The following is a 23286-nucleotide window of genomic DNA, read 5'->3' as shown; positions in this document are numbered from 1 at the left end:
AAAACATATACTTAAAAGTGAATATTATGTACAGAGCAAATGTACTTGAATTTCGTGTTACTATAGTTCTACTTGAAACAAAATACACTGAGATGTGTGTACATAAGATATCCTGTATTAATGATGATAATGGAGTATGCAATATGTAAATGAAACAGTTGGGAGATGCTAGAAATAACTTAGTGTGTTTCATGGGCCCATACACAAAGTATATATTGCAAGAATGTGCAATTATCGTATTACGTTGCTTGTTAATAGTATCGTTAAATGTCGTTCGAGTTGTAAGAGCAAAATTGAAGTACTAAATTGTGAGGAAGAATAAATTAAAATTACATTAACATGATCTGTATTATAAAATGTGTAGTATTGGTGACAGCTAGTAAGTTTAATTATTTTTATATTATTTTATTGTATTATTTGTAACAGAAAAATATTTTTTTAGTACCAATTATAGCTGGATACTTTAGCTATAGTAAACGTGGTATGTATAATGTCTCCCAATACATTCCTCATAATATTTTTATTCTTCATTCAATATAATATTCCAGATCAACATACATGGATTCAAAATTTTAAATTATGTGCTGGAAAATTGCAATCTCCAATATCCATATCATCATCCAAATCAATAACTCTTCCTTTACCTGCACTTGAAGTAATTGGCTATCATGATTTTTTACCCAGTCCATTATATTTGGAAAACAATGGTCATTCAGGTATTGTCATTGGATTTTATCCCAGAATAATACTTAATAAGTAGTCTATATCTGTTTTTTCAGTTGTAATTAATATAAATAATCACTTAAGAAAAAGACTACCTTATATATTTGGAGGCTCACTTGATATAAATGAAGAATATGAAGTAGATCATTTGCACTTTCATTGGGGTGCAAAAAACAACAGGGGATCTGAACATATTTTAAATGGTGTTAGGTAAAAGAACAAAACATATATATAAACTTTATTATTTTTATTTAATTTTCTCATGTATCCTATAGATATCCTATGGAAATGCATATAGTTCATAAAAATAGGGCTTATTCAAATTTATCTAATGCACTAAATTACAAAAATGGTCTTGTAGTTCTAGGAATCTTTTTCCAAGTAAGTTCTTATAAAATAAATCTTTTTTCAGAACGTTACTTTATTTAGGGTTTATATTTAGTTACAGGAAGAAGATAACAAATCCTTACACTCTATCGTAAATGCCTTAACAAACGTGCAATTCTTAAATAATGAAATAGCATTAAATAAGCCTATAAAGCTAGTTTCATTATTGCCTAAAAATACGGATGTATTTTATACTTATAAGGGTTCATTAACTACACCACCATGTAATGAAGTAGTAACTTGGATAATTTTTCCCATGCCTGTATCAATATCTGTTTCACAGGTACTCCTTTATTATATTGCAATTAGTTTCAATCAATATCTTTTTTCATAGAAATTTATTTCTATATGTATTATCTGTTTGCAGTTAAAGAAATTTAGAAATCTTTTCAGTAAAGATGGTATGTTAACTGATAATTATAGAAAATTACAAGATATAGGACTTAGAAAAGTGTATGTTAGAAGATTAAATCCATATTTAGTTGCAAAATATAACGAAGAGATTTTTAATGTTACGAATTTAAAGTGGTTTTCATAATTAAATGAATTTTAGATTAAATTAATTTTCCAACTTTGAGTTGTTTAAAGAAAATAAAATACGATATATTTTTGTGAAGTATTCAAAAATATTTAAAAAAAATATTGAATTGAAAATGTAAATTTCTATGATGTTTAATTAAGAATTATGAGTAATCTTAGAAATAATTTACATTACACAAAGATATCTTATTAGGCAAAATTAAATGGTTTCGAGTAGTATATCACAAGGTATAATTGTACTGTAAATGGCGGCATTTTAAAGCTTTAAAAATTACTTTTATCTTTTTAAGTTGATTTATATATATATTTTTACGCGAATCAATGCGTATTTTTATTCTCTAGGAAAAAGTGTTAAGTATTCTTGTGTTTACTTTCCTTGTCTTTCATTTGACAAGATTCACAAACTTAAAAGATAAAATATCTTTCAAATTGATCGTATTAATCGTAAATAAATTTTAAAATATCTTGAAATTGTTTAAATGCCTTCACTCTCTTACTATTCTAAACTGTTTAATGTTGTCCAAAGAAATTTTCTTCTATTTACAACTATTTTAAAACTATAAATCACTAAATTATGTAATATAAAAAGAACTAAATAAAAACTGACGAATGATGTTCAATGAAGGATCCTTTTATTTAATGAGAACAATATAACATAAACTTCATAAATAGATGTAAAAGAATAAAGGTGGTGAATAAATACATTTTTATCAAATATATTTATTAAAGACAGGCAGAAACTTTATCAATCGTCGTATGTAATACGTATGTATATGTACATACATATAGTCGTATGAACTAGTTGAGTCTATCCGTGTAAGTTTGGTGTGTATATAGTCATCTAATGAAGTGACTGCAAGTAGCTAGAGAATGTGAAGGTAGAGTTGGTGTAATCACGTATTTCGTTAGAAGACATTGACAATATCACATTTTTTAACAATGTCGTCATCCAAATTACAAAAAATTTAAAGCCAATCGATAAATATAGATAAATTAAATCGTCTTCGATAAATTCGAAATATAGACAACGAGTGTGACGTGACAGTGTATTTATTTTAAACAGAGATTTCAACAGCCTGAATGATGACAATAATTAAAAACGTTTGGTGGCGATAATTACAGCAGCCATAAGATCACACAGATTATTTTTTTCATCTGTGTGTTGTATTAGTTCTACACAACATATACGAACACCTTGAAGGTTATGCGGCAATTCTTATCGATCGATTTTACTTTCGTGCCTGACCCGCTTACTGTTTAACGTGTATCCAGAGCACGAAAATTGACCAAATAATTTATTTGTATCGTGAACTAAAAATATTTTCTTATAGAAATCTTTTTATTTCGTAAAATAAGAATTCGAAGATGGTTTTTGAATCGATTGTTGCCGAGCTCCTGAACAAGGTGTTGGGAGAGTATATTCAAAATTTGGATTGCACGCAATTAAAACTGAGCTTATGGGGAGGTAAGCATTCACGAACAGTTACGAAAGAATTGTCTTGAAAGTTACGAGCGTTCCATGTACGTATGATGTAGCGTTCAGTTACAAGGAGTGCCCTTCTACTTAATTGCAAAGTCCGGCGAGGCCCTAGGAAATTTTAAAAAATAAAACGCATTCGATGATAACACATGATAACACACAGTTTGATATTTCATAAATATGTACATACAGATATATTAATAGTACGTCGAAGTGAGATCAGCTTCTATTTATGTTACGATCTTTTCGACTTTATCGTTTTATTGCTTATGGTTTAGTACATGTATCAAAATTATGAATACACATATATACATACATTAAAATTAAGAAATGTGTTTTGTAACATATAAAGTTATATGTTAAGACAAAAAATAAACAATTTATATGTGTTGTTTCAATGTTGTCATGTTTGAAAAAAAGAATATTTTCGTTACTTTTGTCATGTAGTTGTTATTTTAATTACTTAGTTTATTATTAGTTGCTTTACTATCACAGTATCTTATAGAATTTTAAATATTTAAATTCTTTTACCATTACTGTGTACATAATATTTTGTTCTTGTATATTAAATACAAGTACTATATAAATACAATAGAAAGATATTTATGTAGTGTAGTTTTGTATTTTTTCTCTTACAAAATCCTGTAAACCAAATTTTATAATTTATTTTTATTTGGATAAAAAAGATTAACTAGAATTCATTTATTTTTCAAGAGTTAATTATGCATACACATAAAATAAGAAAATATTTTTACAAAATTTTATTATGATATGTTACGGTACTTTTCTTTTCAATGTATATTGCAGTATTTAACTAGAAATACATATCTACCTATTATTTGTTTAGGAATAAAGATATACTTTTTATTTTTACAAAAGCAATGAAAACACATTATAGTTTCTTCCTTTTAGGTGATGTAGTGTTAAAAGACTTATTAATAAAAGAAAGTGCATTAGATATACTGGATCTACCTATTCGATTGGAATATGGAAGATTAGGTTTGTAAATAAAATTATGTATACTTGTATAATAAATAACAAAACATAAAATTAATCTTTATAAGTTTATTTTTCTATCTTCCTTCAGGAAAACTTATATTAAAAATACCATTCAAAGATATGTGGAATGGACAAATTGATGCAATAGTTGAGGAACTATTTATACTTGTAGTACCTTCAAGTCAGGTTGCTTATGATGCAGAAAAAGAAGCAAGAATACAACTTGAAGCAAAACATGCAGAACTTGCAAGAGTTGAAAAAAAGAAACAATTAGCAGATATCAAATGTAACGATATTTCATTAAATAATTTTATGATTTTGTATTTTTTTTAGCAGTCATTATTTTATTTGTATCTTTTAGCACAAGAAAAACTAGATGATTCAATGATTGAAAAACTCATTGCCCGTATGATAAAAAATATTCACATCGAAATCAAAAAGATACATGTGAGATATGAAGATCATATCTCATACAAAGACCATCCTTTTTCAGTTGGTTTTACATTGAGTACATTTACCTTAGAAAGTTGTACAGATTCTTGGCAAACAACTGGTAACTTAAAAGATATGTATGCTATTCCACAAATTTACAAGGTATGTGAAAACCCAGTAAATAAACAGTGCTAAAGGTGTTGTTGAGAATAAAACATATTTTTTTCCAGTTATGCACACTAGATGGTTTGGCAGTGTATCTCAATACAACTCTAGAACAGTTTAGTAATACAAAATCAAATTATTTAAATTTATTTCATAATGGAATTGCAACCATAGATTATAATCCACCTGGTTATCAATACTGTAAGCAAATATAAGTTGGAATACTATATATAATACATAAACGAATATTAATACCAAATTAATTAATTTCTCATCATCTAAGTTTTATAATTAAAAATTTTTTCATAATTGTTTCTTTCTTGTTTAGTATTAGGTCCAATCAATGTCAATGCAAAGTTAAAATTAAATCCAAAGCCAGAAACAGATGGAAGTAACTATACGATTCCCAAGGTATGGTTAGACATGGAAATGCAAAAATTAAGAATAGGATTAGCAAGGAAACAATATCAAACCATCGTTCAATTAGGAGAGGGTTTAGATCAAGCTCAGAAAGCTGCACCATTTAGAAAGTATAGACCAAATTTAACATCATATAGAGGACATTATAAAGAATGGTAACAAATTATCCTGAATAGTTAGAAATAAAAAGAAGATGTTTGTATAATAAGTAATTATCCTCAGGTGGAAGTTTGCATATGTTTGTGTCTTAGAAGAAGAAGTACGTAGAAAACGTAGAAATTGGGATTGGAATCATATGAAAGAGCATCGAGATATGTGTCGCTCTTATGCTGACAGTTATCAAACAAAATTAACGACCAAAAAAGTCACACAAGAAATAGCAGATCATCTTACTCAGTGTGAAAGAAGATTGGACATTTTTAATTTAGTCATTATTAGGCAAAAGATAGAAATGGAAGTTAGTTGACAAAAACTCTTATTTCATAAAAAAAATATATATTTTTTATGATCGTTAATAAGTTGGATTTTTACTTGTATTTCATAGGTAGAGAGAATGGCTGAAAGAGAAAAAAATCTAAAAGCGAAACGCGGTTGGTTCGGTTTCTTGTGGTCCAGTACACAGACAGAGGAAACACAAGAATTGAATTCTGCAGCTGCTATAAGTAATACATTCGATTATATACTATTTTAAAACACATAAATTAAATAATTTTCTTATTTACTCTTCTTGATTTATTTAAATATTTTAGTGCGGAAATTCGAGCAGGCAATGACACCACAAGAGAAAGAAAAGTTATACAGAGCGATTGACTATCAAGAAAATAGTGCACCAGCTCATTATCCCGAAACATATGAAATGATCGACACACGATTTCTTTTACACGAGCTACAAATTATAATTTTAGATACAGATAAAGAACATCCTTGTATTTTGGATCTTCAACTTCATAGTGTTGAGGCTGGTTTCAAATCGAGACCATCTGCTAATGCTATTTTGTGTGTTTTTTATTATAAAATAGTTCTGATAAAAATTTGAATTAATATATAATGTTTTTTTTTTGTTATAGAGTTACAGCATCAATTAATGAGATGAAATTATTAGGAACGAAACAAGATGAACATATTCCTTCACTTTTTAATTCCCATCAGCATGGCGCAGATAATGTTTTAATATCAGTGTCGTACGAAAAGAATCCTCTCGATAAATTGTGTGGCGATCGTATGATAGTAAAATCGAAATCTGTGGATATTATTTATGATGCACAGACCGTGATAGAAATAGCTAATTTGTTTAAAGTACAAAATTCATCGACTTTGAACAAGTAAGAGTATTATATATATTATACTGTTTTTCAACAGTAGGTATTTTGACATTTAAATAATTACTTTCATGCACAGTCTTCAAGCAGCTGCTGCTGTACAATTAGAAGGTTTGAAAGAAATGTCGGCTTTAGGTTTGGAGCATGCTATTCAAAAGCATTCAGTATTAGACATACAGGTAACAATTCATTCAACAATATACATTCGTTATAATGAACAAAATTTAATATCTATAAAAATACATAAATACATAACAGGTTAATATGCAAGCTTCTCAGTTAATCATACCACATGATGGATTTTATGATAGTACAAAATCATTATTAGTTGTAAATCTTGGTAGCTTGCAAATACATTCTTTGGAAAAACCAAAGGGCGATGATAAGACAAATGTATCTGTTAAACAATTAATCAGCATGGGTAAAACTGAAGAAGATGTGTTATTGCATCTTAGAGAACATAGTTATGATAAATTTGTTTTAAAGATAGTCGATTTTCAAGTATGTATTTTCAATTTCTTATGTATCAAATGTGTAGTCATCATTATGATCACGTTTAACTATAATGTAAAATAGGTATTAGTTTCATTGCCTGGTGAAGAATGGCGCACGGTATTATCAAATGTGGATGATTCTATGACATTATTACACCCAACAACGCTTGAAATCCAATTTCACAAATGTTTAATAACGGACGATCCATTACTTCCGAAATTAAGGTTGATAGGCCAATTACCATCAGTTGTTGTTAATATAACAGGTATCATTTTGGGACAAAATTTTGTTTTAGTAAATAGTATATATTAATAATACGCAGAATATAATCTTCTCTTTTAATTTTTTTAGATATTCGTTTATTGCAAGCTCTTTCTATTGCTCAGAGCATACCGCAGCCAAAAGAGGAACCAACAGATCTCCAGAAGTCATCTATGGTATATTTTGTATTATACATCGATTATTAGATGTTCTATTCTGATTAAAAAATATTTTTTAGAGTAAATCTGTTTCACAATTATCTTTGCTGAAAGATATAACTACCACCATTGCTGAGAAGAAGAAAGAAGAAGATTCTACTGTAACTTCAGTTAAACAAACGATTGATATGGAAATGAAATTTGAAATGAAAGGTAACAAATGATGTTTTATAAGTAATTAGATTTTAATCAAAAATTATATTATTTATTATAGAATTTGCAATACAAGTTTCATCCCAAAAGGGTAATGAAATAATACCATTTGTGAAGTTCGAGGTACTACAGTTAGAAGCAGAGATGTTACAACGGACTTATGATCAAGAGATATTATTAAGATTAGGTGGAGTTCAAGTCAAGCAACATTACAATCAAAGAGAAATATTTATGATAACCACTCCAATGTTATCAGGTAGACATGAATATTTGATAACAGTACAGTATATAAATGTAAGTAAATAGATTTATATTATTAAATAAATTATTCACAGGATATAATTTAACTCTTTTATATTTATTTTTAGGTAAATAAGCGATCTCCTGAATTTAAGACGAAATATGGATCTGTTCTTCAATTATTAAAATTAGAATTTACAACATTGGATGTTTTATTACATCAAGAAGCTCTTATAAATCTTCTTCAATTTATATCATATGTGCAGGTAATTTATAGTAGCAACAAATTTTGCGTATATGAGTAATAAAGCGCAAATTATATTGTCTCATATTTAAATTGTAGGATCAAATGAATGTCATAGCAACTAGTAAACTTGAAAAAGAGCCTCGCATACGTCCACGACCTTCTCATTTGGTTTCCATTCAAGAAGAAACTTCTACATTTTTAAGAGAACAAATTCAAAAGCAAAAATTTAGGTCAACGGCACGTAAGTACACTTCTATTATATGTTTTTATACTTTAAGGTTGAAGTTATAAATTATAATTATATATATATGTTTAGGACGGAGAAGAACAATGATGGAGCACGTAGATCTAAAAGTCCAAGCAAAAGTTGGGACTATTTGTATGAAGATAACTAGTGATTGTAGAGAAATTTCTGCATTTTATATCGACGGTATCACTGCCGGATTTATAATGAAAGCTTCCTATTCTCAAGCAAATGTTAATTTATCTTCTATTAGCATTAAAGATCTTAACGAAGCGTCAGGTTACAAGGATGTAAGTCTTTATTTTTTTATTAAATCAATTAAATGTTAATTTATTGTAATAATATAATTAACTACTGTTTTGATATATAGATTGTATCAGTGACAGAAGATACTGAATCCTTGCAAATCCAAGCTATAATGTATAATATTGAGTCGTCAGACATTGATAAAAATAATATGTCTATCACAGTTGTTATGGGCTGTTATCGTATCGTCTTTTTGAATATGTTTGTTACTAGTATAATGGTAAAAAAATCTTATATAATAGTGAAAATATCTTAATAAATAGATGGCATTAAAGAATATTTCATCTTTTAGAGTTTTTTAAACAATTTTCAAACGGCACAACAAGCCATAAGGGATGCATCAGCAGCAGCTGCAGAAGCCGCGAAGACAAATATTAAAGACGTTAAAGAAAGCGCGGCACGTATTGGCCTTGCAGTAAAAATTAAAGTATATAGAAAAATGTGTAGAAAAATAATTCGATTTTTTGTTTACTAAATCATTTACGTTATGACGAAATTGTTATCTAGGCTCCAGTTATATATGTACCAATGCATTCGAAAAGTGATCATTGTTTAACACTAGATATGGGTAACCTTACTATATGTAATGTTTTTAAGAAGTTAGAAGTTACAAATGATGCTGGAGATTGTCCTATTGTCGATGAAATGAGAATCGAGCTACAAAATTTAAAGTTGTCCCGGTAATAATTATTTACAGAATTTAATAACATTTACTAATCTTGATAATCGCAATTATTTAATGTATTATTTTTACAATAGCGTAAGACTAAATATGGAGAAGTTCGCGATTGAAAACGAAATATTGCTGTTAGAACCAGTCAGTTTTACATTACTCATTAAACGTAATTTATCTACTGCCTGGTTTACATCTATACCTGATATTGACATGTCGGGTAGACTAAATAAAATTAATATATTAATAAGTAAAGAGGATTATGCAACTACATTGAAAGTATTAGAAAAAAATTTAGGTGAAACAGTTGAAGATACAAAGCTCACGGCAAGTGTTAGTCAATCCGAAAAGAAACTCGAAGTAGAAGTTTTACAACATCGACAAAGTGGTAAGAATATATAATTTGCTTTATTTACAATAAAGTAAAGAAATTATGAACTAATTATGTCTTTATCTGAGCAGATAGATTTGTAAGAGCTACTGCAGAAGATGCAGAAGATCCAAACTCGCAAGAGCAAGTACATACACACACGTCCATCAAATTTGAGTTTGTTATGGACAGTCTTATGATTACTTTATTTACAGGAGGTTCAAAAATGGTAATTTCAATGAAATATATATATACATACAACCGGAAAATTTTTATTTTGTGGATAGTGGGATAGTAAGTTGATAACAACATATGTATAAATTATTCAAATTAATTACAGCTGCAATCACAAAGTTCTCTGCTTCATCTACCGGAGAATGGATTAGCGAAATTTTGTTTAACCCATTTCGCGTTAAAAGGTCGAATATTTGCCGATGGATTAATGGCAACTTCAATTCTTCTTATGAACTGTACTTTGGACGACATACGTCAAAATAGGCAAGGTTCTCTTACAAGAATCATGGAAAGAACTACGGCAGTGCCTTCTATGGATGATATAGAAAAAGAATCCAAACCTGTTCGCAGTATGTTAGATATGACCATTAGACAAAGTTCAAATGACATGTTTGGTGAGTTGAACAATATTTTTTAATTAATATAGAATATGTCCTTATTGCCATTAAAAAATTTTTAATTGAGTTTGTTTTCAGTTGATATTCGAGTCTTTTCATTTAGTATTATTGTGTCACTTGACTATTTAATGAAAGTGAAAGATTTTTTCACTACTGATGAACCATCGACAAATAAAACAGTGCAACCAAAGAATTATAACGAATCAGCAGTTAAAAAGAAACAAACTGTATCACCAACTAAAAAAATGTTTACGGTTAATGTACATATTGAGAAACCCGATATTATTTTGTTAGAGGACATGGATGACATAAATTCCAATTGTATCATATTAAATGTAATATCTACTTGATGTATTTTTATTGGTGTATATGATATATATTGTTTCTTTCATATGTGTAACATTTTTTCAGACTGAATTACTGTTGAAAGTACGTATAATGGATGAACATCAAGTAATAGCAGGCACCATAAAAGATTTATCAATTCTAGCTGGTATATATAATACCGCGAAGAGAAGTGATTGGATATATCAGGTAAAGATTCTTATAAAAATGTTCACTTATGATTCATATTATTCCTACATGTGAAACTACTAAAATGTTAATTTTATAAAGGTGCTAAGACCATGCAGTGTAAGTGTAGCAGGTTCTACACCAGAAGGAAAAGGACTTCACATTGATATTTGTTGCACAGACATTCACTTATCAGTTTCGCCAGGTGATTCAATAAATTATTGATAATTAATGTCGAAATTGAATCACTAATCAAATTTGCTATTTATAGGTGTCATAGAAATATTGAATAAAGTAGTTCATACTGCCACAAAGACACAAGAGCAAGATCAGGAAGTTATTATTACTGAGCGAAATTATGAAGGATTATGGGTTGTCACTCCATTTGAAGAAAATGATTTTTGGTTCTTAAAAACAGGTTCTTAAAAACATATATAATATGTATATATATAAATATATGTGTATATATATATATATATATATATATATATATATATATATATATATATATGTCGGAGATGAAAGGACATCGAAGCCTCCCCTTTGGAACTTCGGGAAAATCCCTTAACACCGTAATCTAGACTCTATCATAGGTGTAATTAAACAATTGTCGTCTTTCGATCCGATTGTATTTGTTCGAGATTTGTGATAATGAGCTTGGGCTCGAGGCGACAGTCAGTCGCCGAACGTAGCCGCAGTTACGGGATGAACACTTTGTCTAACAAAGGTATGAAGTAATTCTATAACTCTCCTTGAAAGAAATATTTGTGGCGGCACGCGACAGTAAACATTCCAACGGTTTCTGTCCCGTGGATCGCCACACGCAGACCCTATTCTTCGAGTAAGATGATTGCCAGATGTCGATGCGTCTCCGCAGTACATGTTCAGCTAGCCTGAGGGCCCGTTATAAATCTTAAGATTTAGCTAACTAAAGTCCTTCAAACAAACTGCGAGTCTTTGTCCCAACTACGAGCAGATAGAGGAGACCTATTTTTCAACGACGTCTCCCACTAGCAACTTTCCCTCGAGGGCGGCTAGCATCTTTTTCTATGGAGATTGACCAATTAGCAGCAACGCCAATTTCTCTTACTTTCTGAACGAAGGCTATCCTCGTCGAATCCGATGATCTCGTGTCTTTAGACACACCCCATATAGTTTTCCTCTGTGGCATCATCGGGACGGAAATTCATTCTTTCTTGCGATCTCGTCGACGAAAGGAGTAACCCCTTACGACCAGTGAATGTTGCGCGTCCGACTTGGGTTTTGTGAGCACGTTCATCTGTCATCCCGTCGATCGCGGATTCGTTATTGAACCTAGGATCATTGTCATCAGTTTCTCGAGTATCTAATTACCGCAGTTACTTGTCCGGTTCTATGATAATCGTATTTGCACTAGTCACACTATTGCATAACGACAACGTGTAGTCCAAACGAAGATTCGTTTCACGTCCCTAACCCTAACTCTAATGTAAACCCGACATATATATATATATATATTTATTTATTTATTTATTTATATTTAATGTACACTTAAGTTCTTTTTATTTAACGCGAGTTGCTTTTATATGTTTTCTATTCTTTCTTTAGAAGTAGGAGTAGAGGCCATAGAAGATATTGTATATTCTGATGATGAAGATACTACAGTTTATAAGCCAGAATTAGCAATAATCTCTGCACCAACAATTTTACTCACATTAGAAGCAGGCATTGGTAATAAAACATTGCCAATGCTTCTACTTCATATTGGCTTTGAAAGTAACATTAGTGATTGGAGTACAAAAACTGTAAGATATAGTGGTATAACTTTAATGAAGATTTTTTTGCACTATTTGTTTAAAATTCAAATACTTTTAGATGAACATGGAGTGTACAATGTCGGTAATTATGGCATATTATAATAGCTGTCTAGCATTGTGGGAACCATTAATTGAACCAATAGAGAGGATCAGAAATGAAAAGCGGGTTTCTACACCTTGGGAACTAAAAGTTAAAGTAATGTATTTAAATTTTTTTAAATGGAAATGTTACATTTCTTAGAACTTCTTTCATTGTTTTTATGTGTCTTTTTATTCATTTTGTATGTTAGATTCAATTTAATGATGTATCACCGGATTCTAGAGGCGCAAGTGCGGCCAGTCCTACATCAGATAGTGAAACAGAAGAATTACATCAGATTCCCAAAATGTCTATTGATATAATATCAACTGTAAGTTAGTAAACATTGATTTTTTTAGTGTATATTTCACGTAAAATCTTTATGACATTTTGCAATAGGAAAATTTGGAAATAACTGTGACTAAAACATGTCTCGATGTATTACAACAACTTGGTAATGCATTTTCATCTGCCATGGAAGCTAGCGGGAAAGGAGCGGCTAAAAGTGTAGCACCATATGTTCTTAAGAATGAAACTGGTTTAGCAATAGTTTTAGATTTGGAGCGCAGTCACTTCAAGGTTTATTGTCGTTGAATTTTTTATGTTCTTTTAATTATAAATATAATACTATGAACTATGTATATAAAATAAATATACATATCTTTTTTTAGGTTTTTAATGATGGATCCAAACTTACAAGTAATAACGCAGATTCGTATATGGAGGTAATTCTTGAATCTGGTGCGTCAGTACAGTTAGCTCCGAGGACAACAAAAACTGAGATACCACTGCTTGATCAATTGAAAATTGAAACAATCAAAGAAAAAGACGATGATAAGTTTATTATTTCGGTAATACTTTTAAAGTGTATAAATTTATGAGTTTATTGCATATAACTAAAATAATATCTAGTTAGTTAATATATAATATTTTTTAAAGTTTAAAGAAATTAATAGAACTTTGGCTGTACCTGTGTTAAGAGCTGATAAAAGATTCTTTTCACTGAAATATCGAAAGGACGGTTCTGAAGAATGGGGTATTGTTTCTGATGTTATAGTAGATGAAGGAAGTACTATTGTTACTCTTAGAAGTATTCTACAGGTAAATTGCATAAGTTCTTATTCCTAAGCTTTAGTAATAATTGCAAGTAATAATTTTTTAGGTACACAATCATTTTAGTCAACCAATATCTGTATATTATATGACTAAACGTGGAAATGAAGTTGAATGCGTGGGAACTGTTGCTCCAGATAGTAAATTAAATCTTCCACTAGACACTGTATATACACCAACAAATGTTTATGGGCTATTTTTCAGTGTTGAAGGGTACTTTATACTTTTATATAAATTTTGTATTTTTTACGTCCTTCTATAATACTTATTTAATTTTCCTGTTTAGATATATGGTTTCGCTAGAACAATTTATTTGGAAAGATTTACAAAAAACAGTTAGTATGACAAAGCTGTTAAAATGCGAAGCTCGAGTGAGGCAAGAAGCTGTAGAACCATTTTACATAAAGGTAACAAAATGAAACACGTTTATTTATGTACACACTTAGAAAATTTTTATATTTGATTTCTGTCTTTCAAAATTTCACACTGTGTAGTACGTGTAATACTATTATTCACGACGTTTCGATTATGTTTGATAGTCATATAATGAAACAGTACGTTTGATTTATTTTTATTTTCATATGCTGTAATCAAACAAAATTTCGTTAAAAAAGTTACACTACATGCTTTTATAAGCAGCAGTTTTTACTTTTAGATGTTTTTCATGATGATTGTGGTTGGTAGTATTTTATATAATAACAACACTATTGGCTTATTATTGAATGCTATTAACTGGCGATCCGTATTCTGTCGTTTCATTGATTGCGTCAAGCGTCTTTGCTTGAAAACTTTACCCTCAGAGCACAAAAAATATCTGGAAGCACCTATACAGGTACTACCATCTTTTTCTAAACTAGTTTGAGAATCAGTTGCTACATAGTATACGTTGGGTATCAGCCAAATAAATATCTTTACTGCCGCTATTAGATAGTTAATAATTTTAATGTGGATGTATACCTGTAACAAATAATATTGTAGGATAAGTATAGTTATTATACTGATTATCGATAGAGAATCCCTATATGTTTGATTGGAAATGGTTATTGGCATGGTTTCTGTTATAATTGTTAATTGTGTCATATTAATAATATAATTACAACAAAACAAAAACAGAAATATGAACAAATTATTTTTATATTGAATTTAATTCTTTTTATTAAATTCAACAATTTTCAGTCATTAAATTATGAGAACAGATCTTTTATTTTATAGGACTTTTCTTTGTTTAATTTTCTTTGTAGGCACTGTTTTATTTTTTATTTCAATGCATTTCAGTAACAAGTTTTTACAATGTATTATGGTTAATTTTTTAATTTATTTATATTATGCTTAAAATGTTCGAATAGTTGTTGAAAATTTATGTTGGTATTCAGTATAATGTGTTCATTGCACGTTTTTTTTATGTTTTATTGGTAATATAAGACGGAGTGTATTGTTACTGTTATGCTTTAAACATTGAAAGTGTCTTTTATTACCTAGACAATAGTAGAGAGAATAATAGAATAACATAGTAGAGAAAAAATAATTCCAATATTTTAAAACAGAATTTATATATTTTGAGAATGTATTATAATACTTACAGGTTGTTGGTGAAATGGAACAAGTTTATTTTGAGACTACTAGTCGACATACTATAGCAAGTACAATCTATAATGTTCATTTATACCCAGCTGTATATTTGAAGAATTTTTTGCCTATCGATATTATTGTATGTTTACCTGGAAATGTGCAAGAAAAACTTTTAGAAGCTGGCACATCTTATCAGATTCCTACAATTGACCCAGGAAAGTCTTATATAATCATAAAAGTAAGTAAATCATATTTCTATACATTGTGACTCATATAACTTACTTAATTATATGTTACAGTTACCAAACTATTTAGAAAAAGATTGGTCATGTAGAGGTGAGATACTTGCGAATCCACCAGAATTTTCTGTATGGTCTTTTGAATCTTTTGATAGTGCACAAAAAGTTATAATGGATTTGGGAATGCATACATCATACAAACATGGTTCTATCATTATGGCTTTATATTGTCCATTTTGGATGTTAAATAAAACAGGCTTGATGTTATCTTATCGGGTAAGTATCATGAAATTTATTCTAAACAATTAATTAAGTGACAATAATTTTATTTTCTGCTTCATGTAAATCTCGCTTATTATTTTTCCTTTAATAATTCTTTTTCCTTTTAATAAAAAAAGAAAAAAATTCTCCATTAAATAAAATACCATTAAGTATAAATACAAAAATTTTATTTATAATTTTATAATATCGTAATAAAGTACTCTAATATATTAAACAATAATATGAATTTCTTTTTAGTAGTTGTATTAGGTATGTAATTAATCTCTATGCAATGCTTGAGTTATGATATTTTTGTGCCATATGTAAGTGCTATGCCACATTACGCATGCTGGAAGTAGTATTATGTTGCAAACTATTAATTTTCTATAACTATATCTTATTCAATACATTATTTTACAGAAATCAAGTAAGGGTGGCAAAGAACACTCAAGTCCAATCAAGGTAGTGATTTCATGTTACAGTATTTTTCATGCTTTGGACATAATGTTAATTAAATAATTCTTATAATATATTAATGGCTGCTATATTTTTCGGTGTGCAAAATTTATTTTAAAAGATCCTAGAGTATTCTCGATAAGTGCATCGTTAAATACAGCATACAAGTCTTTTAATTCTTTTTTCTGTTCAAGTCAAGTATATTTATTTAATGTAATAAAGCAGCAGCATGTCGCAGAATGTTGGAATAGCTTTTCAATATTAAACTTTTATTGTGACTTATATCAGTTGTAATGGTCATGGGTCGAATCATAAATATTAAAAGTAATCTTACAAAATTTTTGAAAAAATTAATTTCGTCATTGACAATTTCGCGAATTCTAATACATAGAAAGGTATCTTTCAGAATTTGGTTTGTGTGAAACCTCATCAATCACGTACAGAATACAAGAGGAAGAAAGCACGTTTGGTGATATATTGATTTCATTTTATATTGGTGATGGTTTAATCTTATAAACTGTAGAATAGACTTTTCATACTATCTAATATATTTAACTAACTACTTGTGTCCATATATTAATGTCTTACATGTTTGTACACATTGTTATCAGCGCTTTTTTACTAACTATAATTTACTAACTAATATTAATGACATTTACATACATATACTCTTTCAAAATTAACAAAAAAATGTACTAAGCTTCATTCATACTCAGTTTTGTTTATTAGTTGGCATATTGTGGTACTATCATAATCTTGCAACATTACACATTTTTCCTAGCTATGAGTAAGGTATTCCTGCTTATATACTCGTATATGTATTATTATGGCACGTACAAGGCATGATTGCTATGAGATTAAACACATAGATATAGTAATAATGCAACAATGTTGTAATAAAGAAATAGTAATAATTTAATGCGACATTAATACAAGGAGTTTTTGTAAAATTTTTATGAAACCTTTAAATACAAAAAGAATTCATAACATACAAAAATTTATAAGTTCAAGCTTTGTTTATTGAGATATATAATTGAAATTATAAAAGAAAGCTAGCTGGTGTTGGTGAATGTAATGTAACATTGTATAAATATGTTCAAAAATGCAATTAATTGCATTTTTTGTGCACAGTTAAATTGTGTGCAGTCAAATTATTGAAACACAATTAACATTAGCACAAAAATTTATACGTATAAATATTTTCAGAGTGGAGAAGATTATCTAAATGTGCTTTATCATCCAGAGAATTTTAAGGGACCAATATTGTTCTCATTTCGCTCCAAAGTATTCTTTGGTAAAAAGAAAGCAATGATCAGGGTCGAGAATGGTGAATGGTCAGATAAATTTCCAATAGATGTTGCAGGAAGTGAGGGAGTAGTCATTTGTAAATATAATGGCCAAATATATCAAGTTAGTAGTATTTTTCCTTATTTATAGTTCCATTATTTAATCACCATATTCTTATATCAGCAATATTTCTTATGAATTACAGATTGGAGTTCACAATCAATTGACTTATAATTCTTTGACAAAACAAATTACATTTACTCCATATTATGTACTGATAAATAACTCTGATTATCTCATTGAATGCCAAGAAGGTAATAGGCCAGCTGATCCTATGATCAAGGTAATAGTTATTTATAAAAGAAAGAATTATAATATATAAGGTATATTATTAATTTTAATGTATCTAAATAAAAATATTTATTATTTCATTTACTTATAGGTACCTGCCAGAGAATGTGCAGCTTATTGGCCTCGTTCTGATCATGAACAGAAAACTCTAAGTGCTAGAATCGCAGGCAACCCTGAAAAAACTGCACCATTTATTTACACAGAGAACCATACGACTTTGTTAAAATTAAATAATAAGGTTTGTTCTGTTTTTATTTCTCTCCGAATGTAATGTAATTTATGTTTCTACAATTCCTTTTATTTAACAGTATGGAGGAATTAATGTAGATATACAAATAAGCGAAGGTGGAGTCTACATTTCTTTATCTGCATACACTCATGGAAATGCCCCAGCTTTAATTATTAATCACACTCCACATACAATCAATTTCTGGGAAAAAGGTTCACTAAATGTCAGGTACGAACATTAATGCAGAAGTTAATATTATTATTAATGTTATTATATTGTAAATTACTTTATAGATCTGTACAGTCATACAATAGAATGTTTTACACTTGGGAAAATCCTGCAGGTCCGCGGAAATTAGTTTGGGAAGACAACAATAAAAAAGAAATTGAAGAAACTCTTCGAAAAGTAAATATTCAATATTTAATAAAAATCATTAAAAATTAAAATTTTATTTACATTAAAAAGACATTAAAAATTTTATTTTTTAGGACACTTTAGGAGGTTTTCAATTGCCAGATCTAGAAGAAGAAGTATACTATGTATCATTTTTGGATGGTACACAACGAGTGCTTCTATTTACAACAAATATGAAAGTTGCAGAAGATTGTGAACTAGCAGGTGATTTTGAACCTATAGAACAGGAAATAACAATAAGTATTCACGGAGTTGGCTTCTCACTCGTTAACAATATCATGAGAACTGAATTGTTATATTTGTGTATAGCTAGGTACGTTCTTACACATATTAATTTTCATTATTTCCACAATTATCATAGTTTTCATATATTGGCAAATTTTATAATTTAGTTCTGGAATTATGTGGGAAACGCGCAAATCTGTTAACCATCGTTGGCGCAATCTTGACACAAGAGAGGTAATAGTTATAGAAGAAGGCTATCAAAAATATATACGTGAATTACAAATGGACAAAAGTCCAGTACAAAAAGTAATACTTGAACCAAAATTAGAGGTAATGTAAATAAAATTAATAATTTCATAATTTTTCATTCAACTTTCAATTTAATCACTAATTAATTTTAATTTTAGGTTGATTATTTAAATATGGAAATGTTAAAACCACATCGTCGTTGTCTACGACGCACTTTTCAAACTGGTTTATGGTTGCAATACCGTACTTCAGTGCATCAAGTGCAGTTACATGCAAAGATCAACAGACTGCAAATTGATAATCAACTTACAGACTGTGTTTTCCCAGTTATATTAGCTCCAGTCCCGCCACCAAAGAGTGTTACAGCGAGCACAGGTAAGTTTTTATATTAAAGACTAAAATAAGTGTTACATATGTGATTATATGTTTCTCAAATTATTTTTCAATAGTTATGAAACCATTCGCTGAACTTAGTATGGTTAAACGACTACTTGAACATAGTAATGTACAACAATTTCGGTACTTTAAGGTTCTTATACAAGAGTTTCATGTGAAAGTAGATATTGTATTTATTAACGCGATCGTGGGATTGTTTGAAGCAAATGAAATGAACGATGCAGAAGAAGTAAGTTCTATCTACTTTATATGCATAAAATATACAAATACTATACTATAATACTATAATAATTATTTTATTGTATACTTTAGAGTAAATTATTTAAATTGGACATGAAACTCGTTGATGAACCTCTGATGTATCACGTTAGTTTGATTACTACAGCCGAACAGAAGAATTTCTTTGATCTACTTCACTTTTCTCCCTTGAAGGTATGTTTCTTTACACTTCAAATTAATCATAACCATATTTCTATAAGTGACATCATCTTTTCCAGATTCATATAAGTTTCTCAATGAGCGGTAGTGGTAGCGGGCCATCTGCACTACCTCAAGTATTAAATGTATTGTTACAAGGAATAGGTGTTACGTTAACTGACATTAATGATATTGTCTTCAAGTAAACCTTCTCACCAATCAATTTTAAATTAAGTTACTAGGAAATAAATCATATGGGAATAATACATTTCAATTTTCTTTGCAGATTAGCATATTTCGAAAGAGAGTACATTTTTATGACCAATAAACAGCTTATTTCCGAAGCAACAACGCATTATGTAGGACAAGCAATTAAACAAGTTTATGTTCTTGTTCTGGGACTCGATGTAATAGGCAATCCGTATGGCCTAGTGGTAGGTACTATGAAGGGCATTGAAGATTTGTTTTATGAACCTTTCCAAGGTGCCATACAAGGGCCCGGAGAATTTGCAGAAGGTTTGCTTCTTGGTATGAGGAGTATGTTAGGTCACACTGTTGGAGGAATGGCTGGAGCTGTTTCTAAAATTACTGGAGCTATGGGTGTGTTTGGTTTCTGTATTATCAAATTAATTATTCTATATATTTTTTCAATTTCATTTTTGTTTTTATTATAGGTAAAGGTATAGCTGCCTTAACGTTTGACAAAGACTATCAGAGAAAACGACAAGAACAGCTTAACAAACAGCCAGCCAACTTGCAAGAAGGTCTTGCTCGTAGTGGAAAAGGTTTGATAATGGTAAGTGAAAATAAGGAATAAAAATTAATACAACTTTTATTGATAGATAGACAAAAACGAAAAGAGATGAATAATGATATATATGGCTTTTAGGGTGTTGTTGATGGTGTAACTGGTGTTGTGATGAAGCCCATATCGGGTGCCAAAGAAGAAGGTGTGGAAGGATTCTTTAAAGGATTTGGGAAAGGCATGGTTGGTCTTGTTACTCGACCAACTGCTGGAGTTATAGATTTCGCTAGTGGTTCATTTGGAGCAGTGAAACGGTAAAAAAGATAAACTGTGTCTATCAATCTAAATATCAATCTAATTATCAAATATACTAAAAGGATAATTTAAATTATTTCATTATTCATTAATTATTTCAGAGCAACTGAGTTGAATGAAGAAGTAAAGAAAGTAAGACCATCTAGATTTTTACAACTAGACTGCTTGGTTAGACCATATGTCAGAGATGAAGCTGAGGGACATAAAATCTTATGTGTAAATATATAAGTATATATATATATATAATCTTATGTAATATTTTGTAATATTTATGAATACTCTTCTTTTGCAGGAATTAGAAAAAGGAAAATATGCGAATACTGATATCTATTTTTATCACATGTACATTAACAAAGATGTATTATTGCTTACTGATAAGAGAATAGCATACTTAGAGCATAGTGATTTATTTGGTGGATGGCGGGTCAGTACATTTTATAAATATCCTATTTTCGTAAAGTGAGCAATAAATTAGTTTTGGATAAAGTAGACATTCTATTGTTTTAAATAATATAGGTGCATTGGACCCACGCGTGGCAAGAGATGAGCGAACAACCGAAAATAGTTGATAAGGGAGTACAGATATTTATCAAAGATTCCAGTAAGAAGAAGAAATTAGGATTATTTGGTAGTACAGATCAATCAAAAATAATTTTAATACCTGATTATAATATTAGACAGGTAAGTTGTCTAATTTAATATTAATATCTTTTTCATATTTAAAAAAAAATAAATTTTTTGCAATTTTCACAGCTTCTATGCGATAAAATGCAACAACAAATTAATCAGTACGAGTTGTAATACCAGAAAATCAAAATAGATAATACACGCAAATATAATTTAACATTTGAATATAGTTAATTGAATTGATAGCGTCTGGCTATCATCTAGCATCATAAATTTCTATTCGCTTTCGAAGCTGAATTTCATAAATTCTATATATACACATATGTATATTATAACACAGTTTTCTACAAATATTATTCATAAGACTGATACTTGATCAGAATCAACAAAAAGTAGAGAAGAATCAGTATGTATGTATAGTTTTATATTTATTACGCTTTGAATATTCTGGGTTTAAATTTATTATATTTTATACGATTTAACACTGTTTTTATCACAAAACGTGCCAGTTTCTAATTCCATAAATTGTTATAATGTTAGTAAAAGTCACAAAACGCTTTTAATGCTTTTAATTAATCTATATAACCTTATCGACACGTTTTTTGATATTATACAAAATAATTATTATAGTCTTTATTATCGTTAAAAGTTCTTAATCACATTATCGTGTTATAATTTCGCTTCAAGGTATATTATGGTATGTAAAACAAAGTTGAAATACGCATGGAAATAGTTGAAAACCTAAACAAATATTTTTTATCTTATTAATTTGAAACATAATGTTTTTATAAGGTACAAGATATATTTTAAGCTCATACTTAAATACCTGATTAATTTTATGTAAAAAGTTATATATGCAAAAATCAATATAGAGACATGTCATAGTTTTATAGCACTTTAAAAAAAATAACTTGAATATTGATGCTTTATGTCTTAAAATATTTCTTGTTAATGTAATATACTTGATATTCTAAAAAATCGCCATCATATGACAATATAATATTTATTATCGCTTAATAATAAGTTTAATAATTATTTACTATATACACATACACGTATAAACAAAAATTCAAACGCACATCCTATGTTCAGTAACTTCTGTACCTGTATAACTGTGTTGTTATTATATATATATAGACATACAGGATGTTTCTAAAGCTGCCGCATAATTTTCTAAAATATATACAAAAATATATTTCCGTTTTTAAAATGTATATTCTTAAAATTTTATATGCACGTAGAAGTCAACTACTTTTCATATAAAACATTAATGTTTATATCATTTTTTATTTGAATTATACTTCGTATGAAACTATTACTCATTTAATCAATTATATGTTTAAATTCAAATCATTACATATTCTTAGAAACACTCTGTATGTTCATGGATAGTGCATAGCTTTTATTACAAGATTGTTCAGTTAAATGCATAGTGGAAGAAAATGAAAAAAAAGAAAAAGAAATCCAAAGTCAGTACACCATACCTTTTACAGCTTATGATAGATATAAGATATGTATATGTTACTGTATAATTATGACTAAGTTTAACGTGATCTAATTAGATTATGTTATTGTTAAAGAAAGATATATCTGTATTGTTATATATTACTTGTATAAACAAACTGTATTCACAGGAAAATTAAAATAACTTTTGCTTTCTATTCTTTCCTTGTATCTTGATCACTATTACCAATGTTCAGT

At 28.9% G+C, this 23286-nt stretch overlaps 2 protein-coding genes across 5 annotated transcripts; both read left to right on the top strand.

Moving 5' to 3' along the window:
* The first annotated feature begins 122 nt into the window (after window positions 1–122).
* LOC126873873 (carbonic anhydrase 2-like) lies at window positions 123–2270 on the top strand. Its single transcript, XM_050635200.1, has 7 exons — window positions 123–379; window positions 443–481; window positions 549–716; window positions 780–933; window positions 999–1104; window positions 1166–1393; window positions 1478–2270. Exons 1-7 carry the CDS (start codon window positions 340–342, stop codon window positions 1646–1648), a joined length of 906 nt encoding a protein of 301 aa, XP_050491157.1. The 5' UTR covers window positions 123–339; the 3' UTR covers window positions 1649–2270.
* A 187-nt stretch (window positions 2271–2457) lies between these two features.
* LOC126873862 (intermembrane lipid transfer protein Vps13) lies at window positions 2458–23246 on the top strand. 4 transcript variants are annotated; one of them, XM_050635163.1, is made up of 61 exons: window positions 2458–2851; window positions 2982–3115; window positions 4043–4129; window positions 4218–4415; window positions 4491–4723; window positions 4792–4927; window positions 5055–5301; window positions 5369–5603; window positions 5691–5808; window positions 5896–6142; window positions 6214–6468; window positions 6545–6644; window positions 6724–6966; window positions 7042–7225; window positions 7312–7397; window positions 7460–7592; window positions 7654–7886; window positions 7961–8098; window positions 8176–8320; window positions 8396–8613; window positions 8694–8849; window positions 8922–9056; window positions 9137–9309; window positions 9389–9690; window positions 9765–9901; window positions 10013–10301; window positions 10383–10639; window positions 10716–10838; window positions 10920–11022; window positions 11089–11235; window positions 12405–12601; window positions 12672–12809; window positions 12904–13023; window positions 13092–13271; window positions 13364–13543; window positions 13632–13793; window positions 13855–14018; window positions 14092–14212; window positions 14461–14637; window positions 15388–15612; window positions 15674–15889; window positions 16295–16336; window positions 16737–16799; window positions 17537–17740; window positions 17823–17960; window positions 18060–18206; window positions 18277–18425; window positions 18491–18602; window positions 18686–18924; window positions 19004–19166; window positions 19244–19460; window positions 19535–19710; window positions 19794–19913; window positions 19979–20100; window positions 20185–20498; window positions 20573–20694; window positions 20788–20957; window positions 21060–21174; window positions 21251–21382; window positions 21475–21639; window positions 21712–23246. In XM_050635163.1, exons 2-61 carry the CDS (start codon window positions 3016–3018, stop codon window positions 21757–21759), a joined length of 9996 nt encoding a protein of 3331 aa, XP_050491120.1. In that variant the 5' UTR covers window positions 2458–2851; window positions 2982–3015; the 3' UTR covers window positions 21760–23246. The 4 variants fall into 4 exon arrangements, with proteins under 4 accessions (XP_050491120.1, XP_050491121.1, XP_050491122.1 ...); XM_050635164.1 differs by lacking the exon at window positions 16737–16799 and having other exon boundaries at window positions 2458–3115; XM_050635166.1 differs by lacking the exon at window positions 14461–14637 and having other exon boundaries at window positions 2459–3115.
* The last annotated feature ends 40 nt before the right edge of the window (window positions 23247–23286 follow it).

The sequence above is a fragment of the Bombus huntii genome, chromosome 15 (assembly GCF_024542735.1).
Source record: "Bombus huntii isolate Logan2020A chromosome 15, iyBomHunt1.1, whole genome shotgun sequence".
In the NCBI taxonomy this organism is placed as follows: domain Eukaryota; kingdom Metazoa; phylum Arthropoda; class Insecta; order Hymenoptera; family Apidae; genus Bombus; species Bombus huntii.
The sequence above is the reverse complement of the archived record's forward strand: the minus strand, read 5'-3'. Positions and strand labels throughout refer to the sequence as shown.

Excerpts from the sequence above, each read along its gene's own strand:
- LOC126873873 (XM_050635200.1), top strand. The coding sequence starts at position 340 with ATGATCTGTATTATAAAATGTGTAGTATTGGTGACAGCTA. Across the intron at positions 482-548 it reads CTTTAGCTATAGTAAACGTG|ATCAACATACATGGATTCAA; the intron begins GTATGTATAATG and ends ATAATATTCCAG. Across the intron at positions 1,394-1,477 it reads TATCAATATCTGTTTCACAG|TTAAAGAAATTTAGAAATCT; the intron begins GTACTCCTTTAT and ends ATCTGTTTGCAG.
- LOC126873862 (XM_050635163.1), top strand. The coding sequence starts at position 3,016 with ATGGTTTTTGAATCGATTGTTGCCGAGCTCCTGAACAAGGTGTTGGGA. Across the intron at positions 3,116-4,042 it reads AAAACTGAGCTTATGGGGAG|GTGATGTAGTGTTAAAAGAC; the intron begins GTAAGCATTCAC and ends TCTTCCTTTTAG. Across the intron at positions 12,810-12,903 it reads CTTGGGAACTAAAAGTTAAA|ATTCAATTTAATGATGTATC; the intron begins GTAATGTATTTA and ends TTTGTATGTTAG.